This window comes from Carettochelys insculpta, chromosome 8, assembly GCF_033958435.1.
Source record: "Carettochelys insculpta isolate YL-2023 chromosome 8, ASM3395843v1, whole genome shotgun sequence".
NCBI classification, from domain to species: Eukaryota; Metazoa; Chordata; order Testudines; family Carettochelyidae; genus Carettochelys; species Carettochelys insculpta.
Window position 1 is genome coordinate 12429335 of NC_134144.1, and position 27530 is coordinate 12456864.

General features: G+C 40.6%; 1 protein-coding gene across 6 annotated transcripts in view; it reads right to left on the reverse strand.

Annotated features, from left to right (window-relative positions):
- The window catches only part of NBEAL1 (neurobeachin like 1), a 132841-nt gene that overhangs the window by 88880 nt on the left and 16431 nt on the right, over nt 1-27530 (reverse strand). For all 6 annotated transcript variants that reach the window (XR_012646386.1, XM_075001046.1, XM_075001048.1 and 3 more), the window contains 6 exons: nt 20925-21016; nt 9895-10056; nt 8063-8144; nt 6655-6782; nt 5310-5392; nt 1747-1832 (listed from right to left, as the gene is read on the reverse strand). Coding sequence is in view for 5 of the 6 variants with exons in the window: in XM_075001046.1 (XP_074857147.1) it covers nt 1747-1832; nt 5310-5392; nt 6655-6782; nt 8063-8144; nt 9895-10056; nt 20925-21016 (633 nt within the window). In the remaining variant the exon portion in view is untranslated. The remainder of the gene's footprint in view (nt 1-1746; nt 1833-5309; nt 5393-6654; nt 6783-8062; nt 8145-9894; nt 10057-20924; nt 21017-27530) is intronic.

Sequence of the window (27530 nt, forward strand, 5' to 3'; positions counted from 1 at the left end):
TCCTTTTATGCAACCCATAGGGCCCTTCTGGGTGAGGCTTCTCCGGCAAGTCCGGCTGGAGAGCCTTATCGAACAAGAGCATTTTAAGCCTCATCTCTCTGTCCTTCCTGGCCCTGGCTGCGAGCTTAGCACAGTAAGAACACTTCTGGGTAACGTGTGATTCCCCCAGGCAGCGGATGCATTCGCTATGCCCATCGGAGGCCGGCATAGCTTCGCGGCATGACTCACACTTTTTAAAACCTGAAGAGGCCATCACAGTGAGTCCTTTACTGCTAATAGGGTACTTAGCACTTAATCCGTGCCTTTCCACCCCAAATACTGATCACCGGCCTGCGGGGCAGAGGGCGGCCTAAATGGCCTTCACGTCCGCTCTTCTCTTCTCCGCTCCTCTCTCTCTTTTTTTTTCGCTGATATTCTCTTTGTCTTTGCTTTCTCTCTTTTTTTTTTTTTAGTAACCGAAAAAACACAACAAATTACACGTAGAAAACAACTATCTAGTCTGACTCTGACCTTAGCCTGAGCGGATTCCATCTGCAGCAGACGGCGGTTGAGAAGGAACTGGCGGGGACCGGATTGCGCACATGGCCGGGGGCGCGCAGGGGAGCGGCACGTGCTGGCGCATGCGCGATCCAGGAGAAACTGCTGGAAGATTTCCGATCTGCGGCGCCGGGTGAGCCCGACACCTATTGTGGAGCACCCACGGGGACCACTCGAAGAAGAAGCATTAGTTATTACAATTCCCAACTACTCTTTGTGGCAGGATCTGTATCTTAGGCCACATCTACACTACCAGATACATTCGATTTTATTATACTGGGTTTTATAAATTTGATTTTGAGTATCCTCACTTTCCACAAAGTTGAGTCAGTGCTGCCACACTAGGGTGGCCGAACATCAACTTTTGCAGCAGTACATGGTGGGAACCCATCCCACAGTTCCTTCAGCCCTGCATTCTGCACTCTCCCCCCAGTCCCTGCTGCACCACATTGCTGGCAGCATTCAACCTGCTGCCTGTCTCCCAGGTCCCCACAGCTAGGGGGAAGCCAGGAAACTGACCAGCACTGCTGAGCCTGGCTTGCAGGAGTTAAGCACAACAGGGAGCCAGGTGCTGGGCTGATCAGTTTCCTAGCTCCTGAGAGTGGCGGGAAGCCAGGAGCCAGATGTAGCACTGAAGTCAGTTTCTCAGCTCCCCTCCACTTGCAGGAGCCAGGAAATTGATGAGGGCTGCTACACTGGTCAGTTTCCTTGTTCCCACAAGTGGTGGACAGCTGGGAGCCAAGTGCCAGTCAGCCTCTGGAGGCTAATGAATTTTATTCAAAGACGTGGCACTTCCACAGTAGTCTTGATTCGAACTGTTAAATTCAAAACTTGATGCTATACCCACCTGGTTCCAACGATATTATGGTACTGATATTAGTGCTCCCTAAATCGAGCTAATGGTATTTATAGTGAAGACAGTCACTTAATGTAACCGAGCTAACTGCCCTAAATTTGAATTTATCTTGTAGTGTAGACGTAGCCTTAGTAGTCTCAAGCACTACGCACAATGGAATCCCAAACCAGTAATACAGATAACCAACTAGCCCATGTTCCATTGTTGATACAGTCTGCTCTGTAATACACTCTTGCCTTTGAAACATACCCTATTCCTCATAAAGCAGAATCTGTACAGGATGAACAGAAGATGAACCTTATGGTTTGTAACAGATGAGATTACTTTATGACACTTTTCAGTATTCTCCTCACCTGTCCACCCGCCACAATGGCTCCAAAGAGATGTAGCAGGCAACACTTCAGGCTTTCCTTGAGATGTTCACTTTCTTGGAAGCATTCTATAGAAAGAGAATATGCAGCTTGTGTATCCCAAATAAGGAGACTCACATCTCTTAACCTCTTCCCTCAAAAGAAAGGGAAGTACCACTTACAAACAGGCGTTAAAATCAAGCATGGAAAGTCCCTCACTGATTTCAGTGCAGGTGGATAAGTCTTACACTGCCTGATCTTGCCCCTGTTAAAAAGTTACTGGAGAAACTATCAACTGCAATAGCGGTATACACCGGCCTGTTGTCCTGCACCTTTGTTCATACTATAACCTGAAAGAAATCACTTAAAAATAGTCTTAAAAATATTTCTGAACAGTAAATATTGACCTGGAAGTTGTTGCTATAGCAATAACTTTACCCACACAGATTAGCTGCAAACCAAAACCATGACGGATTATTTTGTTTGGAATTACCCCTGCAAAAAACTTCCAATAATGTCATAAGCCAGTCAACTTAAAACATCACTTTTCAAGAGCCTGAACAAACCAATTGAAAATACTAAAATAATTCAATGCAGATAAAAATAAAAACCATCTACATAAGAAGAGCGAGATCAGCATTAGCGCCAAGCATATACTTAAAGGCATCTGCCTACTTGAACAGTGTATAGAGAAGTACCCCAACCTGTTAAAGTGATGGTAACTATTTTTATTCCTCTCTGATCATTCTAAGCACTCTTTTGCTCTCACATAAGTGCATTTTGCCATACACACAATAGAAAAACAGAAATTACTTGCAACCATGGTTTTCAGAAGGTAGTATTTATACTAGAGCTCAACACCGCAACCTTAGAATTTACTCTTATGTGAGTTGTTCCTCTTAAGCACCAGGAAGGCATAACAGGCAGTAACTGCCTCTGCCATCAATTTCTTTTTACGAGAAATGAAGAAACAAAAAATTCATCTTCAACTATTCAAGGAAGTTTGATGGGTGGACAAATGAACGGGGCAACAGCAGATATTTGGTTACAAGTATTTATTGATTTTGTTAAAGACAAGTGAGCATTCAATAAAGGACAGCACTTAGGTATTCTCTTAATGTCCCCTGGAGTCAATGGAACTCAGGCACTGTCCTGAACGAAGAGGCTTTCCTGCATTTGGACCTAAAACAGGGAGATTGCAGCCATTGCACTTTACCTTCTTTTTTAATTTTGAACTGCCATGTACAACATACCAATATTTTCTTGTTTAGGAATAAAATGAAAACCCTCCCTGCTGAAACTTATCCATAGAAAACTCTGAACAGCATGTAAGAAAAACTGTTTTAAGAAGGCAGAAGACAGTCTACACTTAAACATTTTGTCAGCACATTTATGAACCTAACTGCCAGACTGGATCAGACCAAAAGATCCGTCTTGGCCAGTATCCCATCTTCCAACATTGGCCAATACCAGTTGACCCATGGGAGTAAACAGAACAGATAATCAAGTGGATCATTCAGTGTCAGTTAGGGTAGCCAAAAAAAAAAAAAAATCACCCTCCCTAAATCAAAACAACTATGTCAGCATAAGCACTGTGTTGACACAGATGAACAGCAAAAGTATCCCTCTGTTAGTATAGCTTATTTTCGCTAGCACAAGTTGTCTCCACACTTGCTGGCATAGATGTGTCACACAAATCCTTTGCAGCACAGGCAAAGCTTAGGAAATGATTAAAGAAAGTAGCTCCAACAAGAGGAAAAACACAGGAGTTTCATTTATCAACAGAAGAACCAGTTGTGCCATATCAACAAATGTTTTGGCTACATGCAGCTGAGGGTACTTAATTCAGAGCTTTGGAGTTCAGGATGTTCTGTTGCCATTTTTCCACACAGCTCTTTTGCACAGTACTTCCTACCTTTCAAGGGCAGGACAACATGTTGCAGAGGATCCTATAATTACTCCTGGGGAAATTCTGCACACCTATGGGTGCAGAAGAAAAAAAATGATTTCCCTGCAGAATCCCTTTGCTTCCTTGCAGAAAATGGTTTCTGTGGGGAAGCAAAGAGAAGCTGCACCAGCTAGCACCTGCTTACTCCTCCTGCAGACTCATGTGTGTCTGTTCAGGCAGCAAGGGGTCGGGGGGGAGAATAACTCACTCAGGGAAAGAGGTGTGGGGATGCCCTGACCAGCCAGGGACATTAGTCCCAGCTAGGTAGTGAGGAAGAGGATGTAGTTCCCCTCTCCCTCCTTTGCATGGAGCAGTCCAAAAAACTTCCCCTTGGTGAAGTAAGCTCTGCATTGCAGGGTATGACACAGGGGGTTGGTGAGGTTTCAAGTGTGTAGGAGGGTTGGCAGACAGTGGGAGCAGCTCCCTGTTCAGCGACCCTCTTCTACCAACGCACACACTTGGAATACCCATACTGAGCTCCCAGGGCCAGGAGGTCCCATCCCCACTGTTCTGAGCTCCAACCAGCTGTCCCCTGCCCTTTCCCATTCCATCAAGCCCCACTCTCACCCCAACTGAGCCCTAACCACTTCATTTCGCCACTCCTTGCACCCAGAACCCCCACAAAGCCACTGTGCACTTATTCCCCATCTGCACCCATACTCCCCATCGAGCCACCCACAACTAGATTGCATCACACTGAACCCTGGCATGCTTGACAGAATTTCACACTGAAAAATGTAGTAATTCATAATTGTCCAAAGTTCTGCATATCTGAATTGTGAAAACACCACAAACTAAAATATCATCACACCATTTTCAATTATTTTGGTAATTTATTTCAAAATATTTATAAGCAAATAATTGAAAATAGGGTGATTGTTATTTTTTACAAACAAAAATGCATTTTTGCAGAATTTTCAAATATTGTGCACAGAATATTTCATTTTTTGGCACAAAATTCCATCAGGAGTAAGTTACTGTATGTTCTAGACACATCAGCCTATGTAATGATGTCTCACAACAACACACATAGCTCCTGAGGCCCATTTCTTTTGGTTTCCCCCAAAGCCTTTTGTAACTCTAAGAATATCTGAACTCTTAAAATACACAATTGCCACAGCTACATTTAATGACTTGACCAGAAGAAACAGCTTAGCAAAGATATTACCAAACTATGGTCCAAGGAACATTTGCTGGATACATGATTCTGGCTTGTCTTTTTTCCAGGGACTAAAACACGTCAAAGGAAATTGAACACACATAAAATACTCCCCTAATACTACTTTTCCATGCCATAACTGTGGTTGTTGCCACAGTAATGTTATGTGAACACCGATGGAAAAGCAGAGTGCATGTGCAATGGCAAATAAGACAGTAGGTGACCCACGAGACCATGTTATGCTATGAAAATGCTTGAAAGATCCAGACTAAGAAAGCCCACAATAAGACACGAGGATGGCATGATGATGGCACTCAAAACAAAGCCAAATTTGTAGGTTTGAAAAGAAGTACTGCAAAATTCAGTAAGGACTTGGCACTTAAACGAATATTTACAATGGGACTAGAACTATAGCATGAAAAGCTGACCATTAACACACACACTGGCAACAGAACTTACGGTAAAAGAAAGGGATGAATTCCACTGTGAGGGAGGCAGGCTTATATTTCCGTCTGCTCTTTTCCACACTACTCAATATTCGCCTACAATAAAAAAAAAATTCATACAAAGTTAAAAATGCCACCAATGTTTTTTGTGAGCAGATTATAAATGCATGGCAGAAATAAACTATATAGGATGTTTTTCCTAAGAGAACAAAAAGAAAATGAGTATTTTCACTCTGAAAACTGAGTCACAACTAGTCCTGTATTCACTGCCCCACACTTAACATTTTCAATATGGTTATGGGTTTTTTAGAAAAAGAACCCTGTTATCTGATCTTAGCTACAGCAACCAAGCCACCAACTTGACTGCCAAATTTCTACCCATGCAATTAGAAAATGGGCAAGGAACTGTAGTAAGGGATGACAACAGTAAAAACAATTTTAAGGAAAAATTACTCAGACACTGCTCTTAAATTTTTATTTCAAAAATTATTATATTATCCTTTTAATCTTATAAAACCAAAATGAATCCTTCTGTCACACTTTTCTATATTCACTCTGGCATCCATCTTCTACCAATTCAAAAAAAAGTTGAGTTTTTAGAACAGAGAAAGAAATTAAGAGTATATTGAGATTATATGAAGGTTCCTGCCCTCCACCAGTCTCAGGCTATCTTCTGCACTACTGCCTCACAATGCATCCACTGCATCCACTGTTAATAAGAATACAGGGGGGATTCCAGCTGACCAGGATTCCCGTACAAATTCTGGATGAATTCATCCACCAGCTGATTATTTCCTCTCAATCTCTCTTTTTAGCACTATAGTAATGGAACAAGTAACACCACTAGCGAGAACCACACACTATTTCAAGTTATTAGACTCTGGCATAAAGCACACCCTGCTAATCTGCTTCTAAACATGCAACTCAAGAGGTCCTTGGCTATCTATTCTGTCCAGGGCTTTAAAATAATAAAACAGTATTTAGTTGATGGAATTGGATAGATTAGTACTCCAACACGTATGGTGACAGTGCAGTACAGCAATGTAATAAATCTGTAAGCCTACTTCACAGTATTGATTTTGATCCGAAGAGACACTTTTTTTTTTATTTCCTCATTCATGTTTTCAATACAGAACGTATCTTTGAGAAAGTTCACTGATATTAAATCTAGTCCTCTGTGCTACAAGTAACAGTAGCTACTAAAAGGGAAGAGCACAAATGTGTCAGTGCAATTAAGTCTCATTTCAGCTTGATGTTGGGTGACCGTGATTGTGTTGAAACCACTAAATATCATTACAGCAACATTTTAAACAAACTGTCATGGTGTTAGAATTTACCATCTTAGGATCCACACATACCCTGCAATTTGCTGCCTCCAGTTTCGATATGGATCATAGAGACTTTCACAAAAAGCCAATGCATGTCTCACAAACTCTTCTATAGGTGACTGATCTGCCACTTCCTTCTCTTTTGTTTTACTTTTTAACTGAGGGGGGAAAAAAAACCAACTATGATCAGAATGCTTCAGGAACACAAATTTTGTGAACAAAGTCCTCCAACACAATTACAACTGGGATTCTCAAAAGGACCTATAGGGTTCTGGGCATCCAATTCTCATTGACTTTCAATGGCATAGGGAAACCTACTTCATTAACCCTTGAAAAAAAAATCCCACTCCAAGCGCTCATTCCTTTTGCTTTATTGAGATGTAGAATATGCAATGTACTAAAACAAATTATCAACTCAAAAGTTTTATTATCTCCATGATATACATGTATGACCGTAATCTCAAGTTCACATGTTGTTAACTCGGGGGAGCAAACCGCCACAATTTTAAATACTCCCTACCAAAATACAGATTGAAATTCTCTTAATAGAGAACTCGCTCATCCAGCAAACTCCATAATCCATCATGATTTTAGTTAACCAGATGACCACTTATCATGGGTGTGGGAAAGTTTCTCGCAGTCCCATAAAAGTTTGTTTCCAGCCACCAGACTTGGCTGTCAGTGTTCTGTGCTGTTATGTAGCTGTAATTTACTCCCTAAATGTCTTCTAAGGACCCCGTAACGCAGTGAAAGTGTTAACAACATGCTAGAACACAGTGATCTCCCATCCTCAGGCAAATTCTCTTGTCTGGTACCTGTCAGGTCCCAAGGGTGCCAGATGAGAGAGGTTCAACCTGTATTTAAGTATGGCTGACATTTTAACATGCATCATAAACTCAAGTACTGAAATCGCCTCCTAACTAAAAGGAACCAATTCTTCTAAAATAACATCGAACAAATTGCACAGAAGACTGTTCTGTTAAAAGATTCTTCAGGTGCTTGTATATAAACAGTGGAAAAAATGCATTGCTGATCAAGAATAGGGATCACTACATTTAAACATGCAGTCATTGGGCCTTCTCTTCAGCCCTTCATTAACTTCTGTGCTCCTGCACATCAGTACACATTCTGAATATTTGGCTCTTCTAGAATGTTCTAATTTAAGGATTGTAAAGCCCTTGACACAGGAATAAAACAAGCCTCAAATAACTGTAGTGAGGGCGGTAGGTATTATTGCTCGGATTTTAAAAAGAGAAAACAGAGCTACAGAACGAATATGTAACTTGCCTACAGTCACACACAAAGTTTGTGACAGAGTTAGGAAGAAAAGCCAATCCTCTCCACCCTTCTACCCCTGCCCCAGTTCCCAATCTTGAGCCCTCAGCCATCCTGCTGTATTACTAGCAGTAGTATACATTAGAGTTGTAATTCCACATACCTGCTGAATGTAAAGTGTAGTCATGGTGATGACATGGTTAACATAGGAGCAAGTCCCAATCTCTTCCACATTGGCCAGATTTCTGTTCGAGCAACATAAGTCACAGTTGTTTGTACACTGTCATATTATTTGAACAGGCCTCTGAGGCTATTTTGAGCATTACATATAAAATATAGAACTGTCAAATTTTTAAAAAGAATCCATAAAAATAATGTACAGTCATGTCTATTCATCTCACATGAAGATACATGTGTCCCTCAGCTAGAAGAAAACTAGAGTACAATCAGGGCTCCACCTATCTCCATTTTCTCTAGATTATCAGATTGCATAATTGATTCACAGTGCAGTCTAAATAAATAGAAAATGCAGAAAAGGAATCAGAAACCAAAGACAATAATTATTCCTCTCCTGCCCGTTAGAAAACCTAGTGGCTTAGCCACAAATGGCTTCTAAAACTCCAGTGAAGCAGTTTTCCACAGACAAGTAATCAGTTTTAATTTTTTAGGCATCTGAGAGTTTATTTTAGAACACTAAACAAGTCATACAAAGCAAAAAACCCCACTTATCCTTGCACACTGAGGTAAACTTCTAAAAGAAGGAGTTGAGGAACAAAGGTTGGTTTTTTCAATGACTGACAAATTGACAAAAGCACAAAAATCTGAAGCTACAGCTGTTAGTTTCTTTAACTTATCCTTAAAATTTTAACATACATGGGGCACAAATGACTCTTGCCATACAGTGCATTTTCAGTCTCCTCACAACATGAAAGGACCACAAAAAAGCAGCTCAGTAGCACTTTAAAGACTAAAAAATTATTTATTAGGTGATGAGCTTTCATGGGACAGACCCATTTCTTCAGACCATAGCCATACCAGAACACATTCAATACTTAAGGCACAGAGCACCAAAAATAGTTATCAAGGTTGACAAATCAGAAAAATTGTAATCATAAGGTATTTGCCCACCTTGATTACAACTTTTCTCATTTGTCAACCTTGATAACTATTTTTGGTGCTCTGTGCCTTAAATATTGAGTCTGTTCTGTTACAGCAATGGTCTGAAGAAGTGGGTCTATCCCACAAAAGCTCACCACCTAATACATTATTTTGTTAGTCTTTAAAGTGCTAGTGAGACAGCTATGTTCCTTTCATAGCTATTCCACAAGGGATAGCTGTAGAATGTAAATTAGAGCAGCTCGGGATCATTAGACAGCGTTAGAGATAAAATGGTTGTATTCCAAACTATTAACGAACAATTTAAAATTTAGGGAAGAATGGACTTCAGACCTCAACTTTTATGATTGTTTGGCATACAGTAAGGCAATATCACAAAAAAGTTAAACATTTCAGAAAGGGCCACTTAAACCAATAAAGCAATAAGGTCTATATTTTCAAAATATCTTCTCCAACTATTTAAGGGACATGTAAGTATGTTAACAAGTGAATCAACTTTTTCTGGACATTTCCCTTTGAAGTTATTTCATGCCAAATACACATTAGCAGCCTGTTTTTAAAAAATTACATATATGTGTACATACGTACACATTTTATGTTGTTACGTAATATAGATCTGAACTTTCAGATACATAGTTCAATTACAAATATGATGCCATGTCCTCCATTTCTCACTGTGGCTCTCTTTACCCATATTTGGTTTTTTTCCTTTCATTATAAGACATCTTCAGACTGCAATATGGAGTGTCTCTCTACTGGATGATGTTCTGTCACACTGTACGTATCGTAATGATCTCAATCTATGTAATTGTAAGATAATCAAGATTTCCGAGACAAAACATTATACTAGTGAAAGAACCAACAAGAGTGAACAAATACCTGCAAAGGATAATAAAAAATTTGACAAGCAAAAGCGATAGGGCTTGTTGCTCCTCCTCTAATCCATCTGACATTTTTTGGACACATTGTAGCAGTTGAAGTCTCAGGACCTGCAGAATATTATCAGGAAGCAGCGATATTCCAGGAGGCACATCATCCACCCTTTAAAAATACATCAAATAATTAATACATCTTGTGTATCTCCATTGTTTCCATCAACAGTACAAGTTCCCAAACTGAGGCAATCGGTGGTTCACAAACATTTGCTGTAACCCATAGAAAACCGTCTGGTCTCATTGTGCTGGCTCCTCCTTGTTCTCAGCTGTTACATTGTATTGAAAGGCAGCTAAAAATACATTAAATCATTCTCTTAACATTGCTTTTCCAAGTACGTAGTTGCTGCAGTCACACAGGAAAAGTAGGGGAAGTGATCTGTGCGATACTAAATCAAGGAGAAGGTCGTCCAAAATATACTTTCTATACTACAATATGGGTCATACTATTAAAAAACATCAAATCCCTCGTACAGATCAAAAGTAATTAAAACATCAACGACAACTAGCCACTGAAGTACAATTACTAAATATCTACAGGTAAATGCTTCAGTATCCTAATTATATCAGAGACACAAATAAAGATATTTAATGTAACATTACTTGAGAACTGGAAAATAAGGGGTCTGGCAGATAGAAAGTCCCAACAATCAGATTCCTGGCACTTAGCTAGTGCATTAATAATTGCTGCTCCATCATTAGTAGTTTCTGGGTACCAAGCCAGGAAATCCATTTATGCCTCTATTTATTTTTAAAAACGGCAAAAAACCAAAGCACAGCACACTCAGACTGGCATAATCAACATAGAGTCCTGCCCTGCCCAGACTTCACCATAGGGAACCACTAAATATTCTCAACAGTTGATCTTGCTATGCTCAAAAGTGTTGCATAAAATATCAGCCGCTTAGAAGAAGAAAATTACAGACCAGAACACACCATACTGCTATGATCATATTATTCCGATTCAGTGGCATCTGGAAATGCTCAGATAGGCTGGAGCAGCAATGATTACTCAGCTCCTTCTGTCAGTATCTCACTCAGAGCAATAGTAACAGGGAGGAAGCCATGTTAGTCTGTGCTCCAACAAAACAGAAGAGCAGAAATGTAGCACTTTAAAAGACTAACAAAATGATTTATTCACTGATGAGCCTTCGTGGGACACACCCACTTCATCAGATCCCTTTATCAGTCCCACAAAGGCTCATCACCAAATCACTCAGAGCAAGTGCAGTTTTCAGTCCACGAGCAGTTCATTCACTCTTTTTGCATGGATCCATACGCCTACAAAGCAATGTTATTTCAAACCATCAGCCGCTATTTCTAAATAACTCCGCAAGCATCTACACACTAACGTTATTTCGAAATTGGTACGCCTCACTGTACGAGGAATAACTTCTATTTCAAAATTAGGTATTTTGAAACTGGCTCTATTCCCTATTTCAAAATAAGCCATACTGTGTCCAATGGCTCCGTTTCGAAACGGGCTCTATTGTGTGTAGACACTACTTAGAAATAGCCGAGGGATATTTTGAAATGTACTTGGTGCATAGATGTACTGTTTCGGAATAAGCTATTCTGGAATATCTCTTCCGAAATAACGCTGCTGTGTAGACCATGTCAGGGTACGCAGAATTCTTAACAAGCCACAAATTTCTCTACTGACAATTTCAATTCATCTTCAGCCAGGTGACTAGACAAACAGCTTTCCAAAAAAACACCAACTGTAACTTCTCAGTAAAAAGGCTTAAACGCTGCCCAGTAAGGAAGCACAAACTCCTTCGTGCAATATAGCCCCACAAAAAACAGGCTGACTGATGAGACAGGGAAAAAAAAAGAAAAAAAAAAAAAGGACATAAAGGGGACTGTCAGTTATTACCAATTCTACCTTTTCAGTGCCACTCCACAAGCCACTAGGGAAAAAAGTTTATAACAAGAGATTATGTGTAAGGTAAAAAATGCTCATTTTTGTGGAGCTGCTCAGACTGAAAATAGAATACAGGCTTATGTGAAACAAGATTTCTTACCCCTCACAGAGCAAAGCACATTGCTGCAGCAAATCAGATATGTAAGCCTAGAGCACAGTATCAATTTTTCCCAGTGTAACTAGCTTGTAAAAAAAAGATTTCAAAGAGGAACTGGAAAATCTTTTGAAAAATCTGTTGTTGACCAAAGTTTGATTTTTTTGGCTCTCTTTCAAAGACATTGGTCAGAAGCTAGGATAAAATTCTAACACACATACAAATTCGCTAGCAATCTTACTTCTGTCTCCAGGAATGCAAAATCTGAATTTAAACCAAATCCGTTGAGGAAATCATAGTTAGCACCAGGTGACTGCAACCCACAGCCACGCCTGAGATTAGGTCTATGCTCTACACTGCATGCTAAGCCTGGGCTCTGACTCAGTTTTGAGTCGAAGCACCGTGCCCATATACAAAATCTGTCTGACTCTGGTCAAATGAACTACAGAAAAACAGTGTGTGTTTTTAAGAAGCTGATTGGGGAGCATGGTGTAACCCCAGAGAACACCTACAATGATAATGAAACAGAACTATTGACACTGTTCAACCCTTGCTGGTGCAGGTGAGGTTGGTGCACCAGAATTCAAGATAAACAAGGACCACATCACTCTGCTTACATGTGCAATTGCTACTGGCATGCACAAAATCAAGCTGACAGTTGTTTCAAATTTCAAGCAGAGTGTAGCATTCAAGGGTATTATTCATCTGCCAGTGGGGTTCAAGGCACAGGCTAATGCAGGGGTGAGCAAACTTTTCATGTCAGCCTCGACTTTTCTCCCCTGCAATTAGCAGGGCACCTCAACCTATATAATGTAATCCAAAAATCAACAGAAATGTCAGTTGTGTTCATATGGGAAAAAAAAGTTGATACATGTAAGAAAATGTTTGAATAATGTAAAAAATTTATTAATTGGTATAGAAATGTGACTACACATATATAAAAACAGCAGCGTATTTCAATGTTTTTAATGAGATGGATGAGCCAGACACCCAGCAGCCAAATCATGAAATTTCATACCGTCCAAGGACCAGCATGACACTTTGCTCATTCCTGGCCTAATGCATGGACAGACAAGGAAATATTTTTTTTTTTACTGTTCCATCATATCTTTGTTCCTGCTGTGAAAGATCATCTTAAAGAACTCAGAAGGCCAGAACACTCAAAAGGTTATTCTAACCATGCTCAGCCTTCTGAACCTGAGCTTGTGTCTGGCATTATTTTCACATTCTTCCTGCCTGCCAATGTCTCATAATTTATTCAGCCAATGGATCAGGAAATTATTCAAAACCTAAAAGTCATCTACAGAAGGGATTTTATGAGGAAGAGACACAATACAGCATGAAGGATGCAGCCTTCAATGTAGCACGTGCCTGGTCTGCTGTCAAGCCTACAACTTTAAAGAGAGCATGGAAAAAATGATGGGCAGAAGTGATATTTTTGAAGAGGTGCTCTAATGAAGAGCTTCAAAGGCTTCAACATACGACAAAAAAAGGAGGGTGCTACAGGAGATACTGAAGTCCTTCAAAATGGTGACCCCACAAACCAAATCACTAAACTGAAGGATAATGAAGTTGAAGAGTGGGTAAGTGTTGATGAAAATCTAGATGTTAAAAGAACCCTGAGAAACTCCGTATTGAAGATCAAACAGATTTATAGGAAGACGACCACAGTGATTAATTCTCTTGCACAGAGTCGGAAAGCTTCGGCGAAGTTAGAAGGGCAGCAATCACCTTATTCCGTTCAGGAAGTCATACAGCTGCACATTACCCTCAACAATTTCCTCAAAAAAAGGGAACTGACTTGCAGGCACCCAGGCATCTGAAAGATGCTTCAGAAAGCTTCTGCAGCTTGTAACAGCAGACGATGCTGATATTGATGACCCTGACGCAGTAGAGGAGCAATAAATTACAGTACTGTATATAATAAGTGTTAAAAGCTGGAGTATTAAGTAAGGTTATTTCATTTATTAAAAATGTTTGCTTCCAGTGAAAAAAACTCAACTAACCAGCACCTTTGATTAACTGGCATCCCCCATTCCCTGTGCATGCTGGATAACCAAGCCTGTACTGTATTCACACAAATCTAAGAAATTGACTGGGAGTTGAAAAAGCAGGAAAACTTGTATTTCTGTTTCAGTCTGTGAATCAAAATGACAATGGGAGTGCAGAAAAAGAGCTGTAGACATTTTCTGAACGTCATACATTTAGTGTTCTGAGGATTTGTTTAAGAGTTAATAAAATTTGAAAATTAAAAAAAAAATTAAGATTTAGTTTGATAAAACATAAGTGCTATTGTGTTTGTGTGTGATTTAGTTCTTACCACCCCTAATGTACTGCTGCTGCATCTGCACGTTGGCACAGGTAACGGCTATCACATAATATTTTCTAAATGAATAAAAATCAAGTTACCTAAAAAAAAATTACACAAAGGAGACCCTCTTGAATGTTGTAAAATGCTGTACTGAGTTGCAAATTAATATGTTTTAGTAACCAGATTTGTACCATTTCTTGAAGAAATGTGATGTAGTACCAGTGGAAAACTTGATTTAAATCAATTATTTTTTTCTTGGTAATTTATATCGCCCCAATTTAAATCAATCCACCCTGTCCAAAGTGCCTGCAGCTGCATCCTAAAGTACCACTTCCTGTCGCTATGGTCAAGTGGACTGGCACTGAAATTGAAACATATGCACCATCTTCTGCTCCCCTCCCCTTGCAGTTGGAAAAAATTCCATATCTACAAAGACAGAAATCCCTGAACAAACTTTTGCACTGTCCTAAGATGCCCCATGCTCCATTCCATTGTCACATCACGTCTAGCAGCAGATGGAGTTGTCAGGCACTGTGGGATACATACCCGCTGTGCATTGCTTCCATGGTCAACCAAGGAGCTCCCAATGCGAACTCAGTCAGCTAGAGGGGGCAAGTGTGAACATGCACTGGCAACTTTGATATTGTAGCTTGTGTGCATCAACACTGGTTTCTTCAGAAAAACTTGGCAATGTAGACATAGTCTGACATTAAAGTAGTGGCTATCAGCAAGTCACCCAAACCCGGAAGTGAAAAAAAATCTGATGGGTCATCAGCCTAGGGTAATTCTTTCAATTGTGCATTAATATGGTGAAAAGCCTTAATCTCCTACACTACAGGTATGTCTATGCTACCAAGTTTTGGCACCAAAAGCTGCTTTTTGGCAACAAAGTAGTGAGGGCATTCACACTTCAGCGTGATTTTTGTCAGGGAAAACACCCATTTTTGGCAACAAAAACGTCCATCCTTACAGACTTTTCTTTTGCCCTCCCTTTATTAACAACAAAGAGCCAGTGTACACGTTGCTGTTTGTTCTGTTGATAGAACTGGTCTCCACCAGTATCCCACAATGGCGCTGCTCAGCGTTTTGATCTCTGCTGCCATGCAGGCATGCGCCCCTCCCCTTTCAAATCTCCAGGACGTATATGACAGCTGAATGAGCAGCTGTTTTTGTCTCCCCAAAGAACAAATCACTGGAATGCCCTGCAGAGCAGGCAGACTGCTACCACAGGGAGAAGGAGCAGGCTGCTGTCCTGCTTTGATGGTCCTAAGCACAGGGAGCTCACAGAGCTATTACTCATGAGGACACTCACAGCATCCTCAGCTGCTGTGGGAGAACGCAGGGAACCCCAAGATGCACAGGGATCAACTTTGCCTTCCCACAATACTGCACTGTGAGGTATATACCCGAAGTGCATTACTCATACTGTGGATCATGGTTCCCCCCAGGGGTACATGATCTGTCAGAGGGAGCAAGTCTGAACATCCTGAGGTGATATCTGTGGTGTCAACTTTTAGGTTTCGACATAATTTTTGTCAACAAAACACATTAGTGTAGATATACCCTAATTGTGTGAATGGACGTCCAACCAATCCCCAAATTTTGTTCACTCTGCTACAGTTTAAACACACAGATGGAGTTTCCAGAAAAGAAAGCACACACTTGAAACAGAAAAGCTACTGATAAGCAGGCAACTCTTTTTTTTGTGATGAATTCCTGATAACTGTGTAACATTTGCAGCTTTCATGTGTCCTAAATCATTTTTATGTGGATTTGAACCCTACCACCCAAGTAGATAAAATATATGGTTTGAATTATTTTGCAATAGCCTCCTTTAAGCTTCCTGGCCGTAAATTTAACAGCATGTAAGTAAAAAACAAAAGGAAAAGTGATATACTCAGGGTGCCTTTTCAGTTACTGCAGTTAACAGTGAAAATTTCTTCCCCATTCAACAAGGCAAATCTCTAAACAACTGGTAGAGCTTCACACTTTTCAATGTTAAATATAGTAAATGTGATAGATCAGTTGGCATCTGTGCACTTTGAACATGAGTCACTCCACTTTTTTGCATTTCTCAAAGCATCTATTATACTATGAAGCACTCACTTTCCCAATGGAAGTGGTACAAGCCCCACTTCTTGACACACTTAAGGCTATGTCTACATCTGCAGAGCTTTGCACTGTCAGTTTCACCATGATACCACTACTATTTAACCCTTATATTCCGAGTGGTGCAGAGGTCATCTACAAGTCTCATCCACTTCACTCTGTCTTCGAACAAGACTTCTAGCTGGCTTCAGGAGTACCCCAGCTGCTGTCCTTCAGTCTCAGTAGATCTTCTCCATGTTATCCAAGGTCTTCCTCTTTGCCTTTTCCTTGCAGGTGCCATGTGAGAGCTTGACGGACTATGCTGGATGATGGTTTTCTGAGTGTGTGGTTTAGCCATCCCCACTTCTCTTGATTTCAATGTCAAGTGGTTCTTGTCCTGCTCTGTTCCAAACCTCCTCATCTGTGACAAAGTCTTCCCATTTGACGTGAAGGGCGCATGTCAGACATCTGTTCATGAATGCCTGTAGCTTGTGATTTGAAGATTTTTTTAGTATGCCAGGTCTAGCATCCATACAAGAGTAGGCTCTTCACATTTGTGTTGAAGATCCACAGTTTCACAGATATTATCTGTGAACTCCATATGAGATGGAGAGTCTTGAATGCAGCTGTTGCTTTTCCTATCCTGGCATTGATAGCCTTACCTTTTCCTCCATCTCTGCCCTTAATGCTCTCTAGGTAGGTCAAGTGCTCCACATCTTCAGGTCTTTCCCTCCTAATGTGACAGTGGTGGTGTTCAACTGGTTGATCCTCATTATCTTGGTCTTTCCCTTGTTAATGCTCAGTCCAGTCATTGCGGCAGTTTTGTCTAGTGTTGCAGCCATTTTAGCCATGATTTCATGTTGGTGTGAAAGGAGGGCAACATCAACAACAAAATCAATGTCCTCTAGCTGTTTGAAAAGTGTCCACTGAATTCCTCAAAGGCCATCTGTTGTCCTGTTCATAATCCAATACATTGTGATCAGGAACAGGAAAGGTGACAATAGGCACCCATGTCGTACTCCCGAGAGTATGCTGAAGGATTCTATCAAGACACCATTGTGAACAACCTGGCATGTTGATGGTTTGTACATTGAATGGATCAAGTTAATAATTTTGGATTGGATGTCAGGGTGTTGCAGCAGTTTCTACAAAGTGTCTGTCAATGCTGTTGAAGGTTTTTTCGAAGTCTGTGAAGCTGATCTCTAATTTGTGTCCTGGAGTTGCTTCCCCCTTGTATGTTTTACTAAAAGATAATGATCATTTCAGTCCTGGAAGTGATTGTGTTTTGTAAACTGAAATGTGGAATTGTTGAGTGAAAGACACTAGACGCCTCTATATGTGCCAGAAGCTAGCAATGGGCGAAGGGATGTGTTGGAGCACAAGACTTCTCTGAGTTTAGGTGGCTAACATTCAGCTTTACTGAATTCAATAAGGCAACAGATGAGCCAAACTGGATACTAGTAAAACCAGGTCCAGCAAGGCTGCTTGATGCAGCTAACACTAGTATTTTATTCCCTTACACAAACAAGCCCAGTGTCAGAGGCAATTAGTTTGAGAATCGTAAATTACTTTCCAAAGAGAAACCATTATCAGCAAGGAAAAACACGTACAAGAGAGCTGGATCCCCAACTCCAAACAGTTCATTAACGCATTCCATAGAGCTCACCCTCCCAGCCACTCCTCCCAAACAGGTCAAGGAAAGGACAGGCTCCTGTGTGCGTGCAGAAGTAAGGGATGTGAAATGGCTTCTATACAAGATGGCTTCCACAGATGGATCACCCATTTTGTTAATTCCCTCCAGGGGGCACCTGGCATTGGCCACTATTAGAAGACAGGATATTAGCCAAGACACAACTTTAGTTTAACCCACCTATGGCCATTATGTCCTTTCATTTTATATCATCTCAGAATTATAGTATGCATGCAGCCACTTAAAGTGGGAAAAGTCCTTTTTTTGTGCAAAAACTGGGACTATCTATACTCAATGACCTTTTTTTCCATCGAAGAAGATGACCACTCCTATGAGAGGCCTACAGTTTTTACCCATTGATGCTTTTGTGGTGATGTGCAAATGAAGACATGTACTTGCTGTACACAGAGCTTGTGGGATATCCAGCAGAGGCTACGGTGTGTAGGTGACCACTCGAGCCAGCACCTCTGCTGCTCTGAGACCAAGTAAATCAATGTCCACCCCTCCCTCAGAAAACCCTGGAAGCACTGAAACTCCCCTTCCTGTATTATTGGCAAGTGTTCATTTATCTCGCCAGCTGACAGTGACTCTGGGTATTGCTCTCATCAGCAATGGAACTGCTGCAAATGTAAACATTGACTCCTGTGATCCTGAGTGAATTTACAAACCAGCACCTTTTTTTTTTTTAAACTGTTCCCTATCATGTTGAAACTGTCTGAAATGTGTGCATTGAATGCTTTGTTGACAGACATCTGTTGTCCTGCACATAACCCAGTCCATTGTAATCAAGAACAGGAAAGGTGACAAAGATACCCTTGTCACACTCCTGAGAGTATGCTGAATGATTCTGTCAAAACAGTATTGTGGAAAAACTTGGCATGTCAAGGGTTCATACTCTGAATGAATTAAGTTAATAATTTTGGATGGGATGCCACACAGTGTTGACAATGTCATTCCCCCTCTTCACACCAACATGAAAGCATGGACAGAAGAAGTCACAGCACTAGAAAAAACTGCTGCAATGACCGGACTGAGCATTAACAAGGGAAAGACCATGATAATGAGGATCAACCTGTCCCTCACCACCACCATCGCACTGGGAGGGGATGACCTGGAAGACGTGGAGCACTTCACCTACTTGAGGAGTATTATGGGCAGAGATGGGGGAACATACAGGATATCTGTGCCAGGATAGGAAAAGCAACAGCTGCATTCAAGACTCTTCGTCCCACATGGAGTTCACAAATAATATCTGCGAAGACAAAACTGCAGATCTTCAACTCAAATGTGAAGAGCACACTCCTATATGGATGCTAGACCTGGCGTACTAAAAAGTCTTCATATCACAAGCTACAGACATTCATAAACAGATGTCTGACATACGCCCTTCACATCAAACGGGAAGACTGTCACAAATGAGGAGGTTTGGAACAGAGCAGGACAAGGACCACTTGACATTGAAATCAAGAGAAAAAAGTGGGGATGGCTAAACCACACTCTCAGAAAACCATCATCCAGCATAGTCCGTCAAGCTCTCACATGGAACCTGCAAGGAAAATGCAAAGAGGAAGACCTCGGACAAGATGGAGAAGATCTACTGAGACAGGACAACAACTGGGGTACTCCTGAAACCAGCAAGAAATTTGTCCTAAGACAGCGTGAACTGTATAAAACTTGTAGATGACCGATGCTCCACTCAGAGTACAAGGGTTAAATAGTAGTTTGATACAAATTAAGTGGTATCTTCAGATATATTTTTAATTGTTTCTGATTCTTTGCATTTTTTCCCTGTTTGAAATTTTGTAATATACAACAAAATAAATCCAGAAGGATGTCCCTTGTGTGATTATATCTAAGCACAATCAGGGACAGAAATAGTGATCTGTTGTTAAAACAAATATCCAGCTATGAGGCAGTTTATTTCCAGCCATTAAAACAGTCTCCTGCCTAAACCTTAGGTTGCTTAGATATTTTCTCTCTACATCTGTTACCAAAGGAGTCCAATTCCACACAATCCTACTCTTTTAGGTCACACTAATCCTGTTATTAATCTCAGCAAAACACTGGATTTTGTATTGAGCTTATGAAACTCTAATTCTGCACACTGAAGACTATCATTTTTGTGCCATTTAGCTTTAGGCTTGTTTTTTTGTCTACTAATCTTTGGGAATATTGCTATTTGGAGAAAAAAACAACTATGTACCCTTCTAATTTAGGCCAGTTATTTTACTGTTAACATTTATAATATTAAACTGTGACCATGTCTACACTTACTAAAAAACTTCAGAATGGACTTGCTAATGGCCAAATCGAAGACTACTACTGAGGCACTGAAATGCTTATTCAGTGCCTCATTAACATGCCACTGGCCACAAAACTTCAAAAGTGCCACGATTCACTCCTGTGCGGCTTGTCTACACCGGGGTCCTTTTCGAAAGGACCCCACCAACATCAAAATCTCCTTATTCCCATGAGCTCATAATTAATATTAAAATAATCCTAGAGATTAAACTGGAAAACTGTATTTTACCCAGCTCTCTCTCTCATAAATTCCTTTAAACCACCAAAATGCTATTTCACACACCAGGTTTACTAAAAAATACCTCTTTCAGCAGCATACAAAGAATAGCAATAAGTAAATTTCTCCTAACAACTTGATGTTGATACCATTTCCTGGTCTAATGCAAATACCACTGTTTACCTAGCATCAACATTAGCAAACTGAATTTGACCTTTAAAGAATAGGACTAGGAGTGTCAGTCATGAAACACTGTGTGGAACTAACACTTATTAAATATATTTTGAACAGGACTTGCAGCCCAGCCAGGTTCTCACTGGATATCAAACACAAGATCTGTATTTCTACTTACCTAGTTGGAAGCTTCTCAAAATCCACATCTAGAAATTGTTCATAGCTCGAAACAAAACTGTCCAGCCAGAGTTGTAAATAATCTGGGTCTTTCTGTAAAGTGAGAGGAACAGATTAGGGAAACTTGTTTTGGAGCTCATTGGTAAACATAGTTGTACAACAGATGGTATTGTCTACAAAAAAAATAATTACAATACTATTTAGAAAAAGCTTTGATGTGGAAAATTGATATTAGCCCAAAACCAGGAGACTGTCATCAGAAATTCCCAAACAAGCTGAGATCTTTTCCATTAGTTACATATCCATTTGAAACAAAATTTTTGACAGTCTTTAACAAGCCTCCAATACGCTCCAGGAATTTTCAGCTGCCAAAAACATGCTAACTTTAAAAAACAAAAACAAACAAAAAAAAGCAGCACACCCCTTCTAAAGAGATTTAGATATTTTTTTCCTGTATTTTGCAATAGAGTTAACTAGGATAACACTAGACACCAATTTAGAAGAATTAACTTCTTTTTACCCCACACATTACTTCCTTTATCAAACTTATTACAGGACTGTATTTGTCCTGTATTCGACCAATAAGACCATAGATGAAATAAAATTGCATAATATTTGCACTGTATACAACATCTTACCACACTGGAGAACAATCTCTATTAAAATATTATTCCTGTAATTTTCTTAATTTTATTTCATCTCCTAGTAACAACAGGGCAGGCCTAAACATGACATCTTTTGTTCTTTATATTATGAAAGCATTCAAAAGACTACAGACAGAACTGTGTTGGGTGCTGTACAAAACTAACACAGCCCCTGATACAAAGATCTTATGATCTAAATAGACAACATAAAGACTGAGGGGAAGACCAAGTGATCACAGTAACGACTGCCTGATCATGTACATAAATCAGAACTAATATGACCTCAGCCAAACATTCCGTGTATCCCATAACATTGAACCTATGAAAGAACCATTAAGAGGTGATGAAGCCATTAACAGGCATGTGCCAACCCAGACAGACAGACCGACAGTTTCTAAAGTTAATGACAAAAAACAAACCACTCGTGTATTCCAGCATTAGAGTAACATGTCTACAGGGCCATAGTTTAAAATTTGCTTTAAATATTTCATTAGTTTGTGTCTGAAAATTATAAAAGCATATCGAAAAATCATTGCATAGATTTTTTGAGACACAATGCCAGTATTCAGCAACAGCCTTAAATGGCCTTCAGAAATAGTTTTTTTAAACAACTTCTTCAAAAGAGCATCCCTAACTAAAATACACATTTTAATTTTAATTACCATAGTACAAAAATTTGTTTCCAAAGTCTTCCTGTCCTCTCTGTCTAAGCCTGCTGTAACTTCTCCCTTCAGCCTTCCTGCTGAAGAGGGCCTTTAAAGGGACAGCATCCCATTTCCTTCAGCTAGGAAAATAAATTTGTACAGCTCTCTTCTGAATATTTACTGAACTAGTTTTATGAAAATTCTCCACCAATATCAGTATCTTAGTAAGATATAAAATCCTCTCTTTTACCTAAAATCTTTGGAAACATTTTAACATAAACGTATGATGAAATTTCATAAGCAGGTCAACTGTTACAGAGATCACAAAAAGCTAATGTTAGCTTCTAAAAGTAATGAACTTCATTAGGAACACTTTAAACTACTCTGATTAATTTAAAATAATGTTTCTTCGCATTAAATATGTAGTAATTGGGAATGATTATTTAGGGAGGCTTAAGAGTACATTTAAAATAGAAAATCAGCTTAGAAATACTGACTAAGAAAATTTAAAACAGAACTGTTATCACCCATATTATTATGGAATAATACACCACAATATTTCATGTTGTATTCAGCAAAACAGCTGATTTGCCCTTCTTTCAAAGTTTTTGCAAGTAAATTTCTGACAAGCTTCAAGGTATATGAAAAAACATGCGACATTTTTCTCCTCAAATTTTATACATTAGCTACCTTCAGGTCCAATCTTCACAATCTGGCATATAGTAGAAAACATGTTCCATTTTCTTTAGGAAGATATTGTAGAAGAGTAGCGTTTTTTCCAAATGTCATTTGCTGCACTCAGGTTCAGGGATTTGGCTAGAAGTGATGAGCAGGGAGGAGAAGGGAAGAAGGAACAAGTTGGAAAGAGAGGGGTCCAGGCTGAGTGGGGATAGCTCTGGTTGGAGCAGGGGTGGAGTATGAGTGGGACCACAGCCTGGGAGCTTGCCTCCCTAAGCAGGAGCTTCACCCACTGTTCATGGTCCAGAGGTTCTGAAAATGCTTCTCTCTGAAGCATGACTACTGGTGCTGCCACTTCTCCTCTGGTTTCCACCTCTGGTCGATTCTTTGTGCACTGGGCAAACGATGAACTCCAAGAAGCCTCCTATCTCTCTCTCGGCCCACACTGTTTACCAATGTGCACCCTAGGCACCCAGAGTTGACTTGGAAAAATCTGTTTCAGTGTCTTATAGACAAAAGGTTTGGGTTTTGGTTTTGGTTTGGATAAAAGCCATTGAAGACACATTGGTAGCCTACATACCAACACTGGATGCGAAGGCACTCCGAAAAGAGGAGCCTTTGGCTTGTTTCTCTCTTTTAAGAGCTCATGTAATTTACAAAATTAGTCATTACCTGCACACCAGCATGATAAAAAACAAGCAGACTTGGCACTATCAGATAAACAGGAACTAGTTTATCTCCTCAGAGCACATTAGTGACATTCACTAGCTTTTGACCAGAGGCCAAATTCCAGTGTCAAGCCACCACCAAAGGCTGTATTAATGGTTGCTGGCATTTGTGGATGATGTCACTAAGGCCCCCCTCCCATACATTCCTACCTCCCTCACCCAGCTGGGTTCAAAGTGAGCTGTTTGCAGAGGGAGAGAAGTAGGTAACCTTGGCAGACATGTTGGAAGTAGCGTCCTCTGACAAAACTTGTCAGAATATCTGTTATTTGGTATACGTTCATCTCAAAAGGCAAACAGTTTAATTTTCAGAAGTAAATTGACAAACCAGGAATAAGCTTCCCTGGCAGAGGAGCTTTGGCAATATCTCGACATACACAATGTAAATTCAAATAAACATTCATATATTACATAGCATAAAAATCTGGCTTTGAATTTATTTGTATTCTGCCCTTTGCTCATACTCTATTCCATTTTTGCAACTGCACTTCCAAGACAAAGCAGATTGAAAAGCTCAGGATAAAGCATGTAAGTGGGGAAACAAAACATTCTTAGTCAATGGGATGCAGATATGCAATAATCTTCCAGAGGCAATCCAGCAAACAGTCTGATCACCTGCAGGAAACAAAACAAAAAAGCAGTCCTGTAGCACTTTAAAGACTAACAAGATAATTTATTAGGTGATGAGCTTTCATGGGGCAGATTCCTTCAGAAATGGTTTCCCACTTCATGAGATGGACGCACTGGTGTGGAAATTACAGAGGCAAGGATGTATTTTTATCTATATATAGGGAGTTGCTTATCAAGTGTAGGACCAGTGTTAAAGCCAATTCAAATCCCCACGCATATTGTCACCCCCAGAGCCGAAGGGGAGGTGTGAATACCAAGAGATGGAAAATTACCTATGTAGTGAGATAACCACCTTTTTCAGTCTTTGATTTTCTCAAATGCGCAAATCAATTGCAGCTCTGCTGTTTCTCTTTGCAGTATGGTTTTGAGGGGTTTTTTTGTAGAAGGATTCCTACTTCTAAATCCATTACTGAGTGTCCAGCAATGTTAAAGTGCTCTCCTACTGGTTTATGTATGCTACCTTTTGCAATGCCTGATTGGCGTAGCAGCTGTCCGGTCTGACACATGTACAACGCAGAGGGGCGCTGCTGAAACATAATGGTATATATATATATCACATTAGCAGACGTCCAAGCATATGAGCCACAGATGTTGTTGCTTATGTGCTGAGGTTCTGTAATGGTGTTGCTTGTATAGATATGAGGGGTTGTTGCAAGGATAGGTTCCTGGGTTACTGTTTCTGTGGTGTGGTAGAGTGTCTACTGGAGAATATTTACTTCAGGCTTGGGGGCTGCCCACAGCAGAGGACTGGCTTGTCTCCCAAGGTCTGTGAGAGTGAGGGATTGTTTTCCAAGAGAGGCTGTAAATTGTTAATGACGGTTTGGAGGGATTTTAGCTGGGAGCTGTTCTGCCTGTGTGTGGTTTTATTTTATTTTTTTGGGGGGAGGGGGAAGGGTGTTGGGTCTATCCTGTAGTAGGTGACTTCTGGCTACTTCTCTAGTTCTCAGGTCACAGGAAGAGGGAGCCAGCAGGGGGCCCTCCAAAGATAAGGTGGATTGGAAGCCAGGGAGCACCTGCGGCTGCTGCCTTCCTCCCAGCTCCCCAAGGCTCAGGGAAGTACTAGCAGCTGCGACCCACTTCATGATTCCCCGTGACTCGATAGAGGTGGGCGGAGGTGCCCCTGCCCCCTCAAAATCTCCCTGTCCAGTAAGTGGGACAGGGAGACATGGTCTCCCTAGTTCAGGTGCAGGATTAGGTTCAGAGTGGAGGCTCTGGGCAATAGTTTGTATGCAAGGGGAACTATGGGCTGTGGCAGAGCATTAAGGTACAGGAGGAAGCTCAGGATTGGAGTAAAGGTTCAGGATGCAGGCTCTGACCAGACACCTCAGATGGCTTCCAGGCAGTAATGAAGCTCACCGCTGCCCTGGCCCAGTATTCCCTGTCAACTCAATGGCTTGTGTGGTTGCTCAGGAGGAAAGTCAAAAAGCCGCCAGCTGATTAGCAGAGCTCCCACAGCTAGGTTGTATTTCTACTGGTGGTGCATATTTGCACATGCCTCGGTGTGAATCAATTTATTCTGCACCTGGATGGAAAAAATCCAAACACACAGAAAAAAAACAGATGAAACACTGACAGGGAGTCTCTTCGAATCAGGCTCAATTTCCTGGAGGTTTCTGCAGCCACACTGGGAGATTGGCCATGATTTCCTTTTCCCAGACTGAGTGCCCAGTGGAAGCTGCAGGGGTGGTGCATGCAGATGAGGGGCAGCACGTAAAGCCACCTGACTCCACTCCTGTCTCTACAAGCCATTGCTGGACTGGCTGGCCATTTTTGGGAGTGGCGCAGGACAATGGTTCCTCTAATTTTGTTATGTATATTGTTACTGAGGAACTGAGAAGATGGCACCACTAGTAGAAAGCAAAATCCTAGATATTATTTTTTTAAATTACTCTAGGGATAATTACTCCAGCCATGACAGGTTAGACATTTTAGAACTCACTATTCAAAGGACTGAATTTAAGCATGAAATAAAAATTATGAAATGCACAGACCAGTCCAAATCTAACACACTTTGAAAGAAGCAGAAGTAGTAACAAAACAAGTATACCTTGGGTTAGGAGGCGAGTACGAAAAACAACACACCATGGCTTGAGCCACTTGGGACAAAAATCTTTGGCTCAAGTCCAATTAATTAAAAATAGACATATGGTTCACCCATCCCCCTTCCACTATAGGCAAGAAGTAGTATTGTACTATACTGGTTAGACCCTCCCACAACATAGTGGCTGTGTCTACACTACAAAAATCTTCAAAGTTTAGCGTCCACGCACACCCTCCTTCAAAAGTAAGACACTACTTCATTCCTAGGAATGGAGTAAGGACTACGAAGTTGGGCTCCTTACTTCGAAGTTAACTGCAAAGTAAGGAAAACTGTGTAGACTCTCTGCTGGCTACTTCGAAGAAGTGCCTAACTTCAAAGTTAATTCCTAACGTAGACACACCCAGTGTTTCACATATGAAAGTTACCCAAAATCCCGACTAATAGTAGCATAGAATAAAACTAATTTTCCATTCTAATTAAACTTTGCTGACATCATCTTGCAAACAGAAATCTGGAGTTGGCCTAGATTTGTACTTCATGCAATCATAAAATTAATTCAATACTGTTATGGCTGTGCCTAAACTGTGGGGTACTAACGGCAAAACTTCTGTTGGGAGAGAGAGGCTTTCCTGACATTTGGCCTGGCCACATGTGGCCAAATGATGGGAAAAGCCCCTCTGTGGAGACACCCCTTATGCCTTGCAGCACAAGGGATACAGGGATGTCCCAGCAGAAGGCTTCTGCTTTTCCGACACCACTCTTGGGAAAGCGGAAGCACTGTCTGGATGTGGCAGATATCTGTGAAGACCCCTACAGTCTCCCCACAGAAGCCTGCGGTCTAGATGTAGCCTATGGCAGGGGGTCGGCAACCAGAACAGCAAGTGACGTTTTTTTTTCAAATTCAGTGGAAAAAAAAAAAAATAGTACAAGAGCCACAACGCACATTAATAAGAGAGGGTTCTTAATAAATAAGGTCAAACCATACTTTCTGTAATATCTATTTTAAGAACAGCACACACTTGTGTAATTTCTACTGCATGATGATCAGAAAGTTTACATATTCTATTTCCTCACACTTCACGTGTGTGTGTTTGTACCAGTATCATCCTGACCCGCACTCCTGAAACTATTTTAAACTATGCCAGTTTTACTTCATGTTTAATCTCTTTTCTTTCTTAAAGCGTGTGTTGGCCTTTACAGCAGGAATGCCAGACTTCCTTTTCTTTTTCAAAATCAAGACTATTA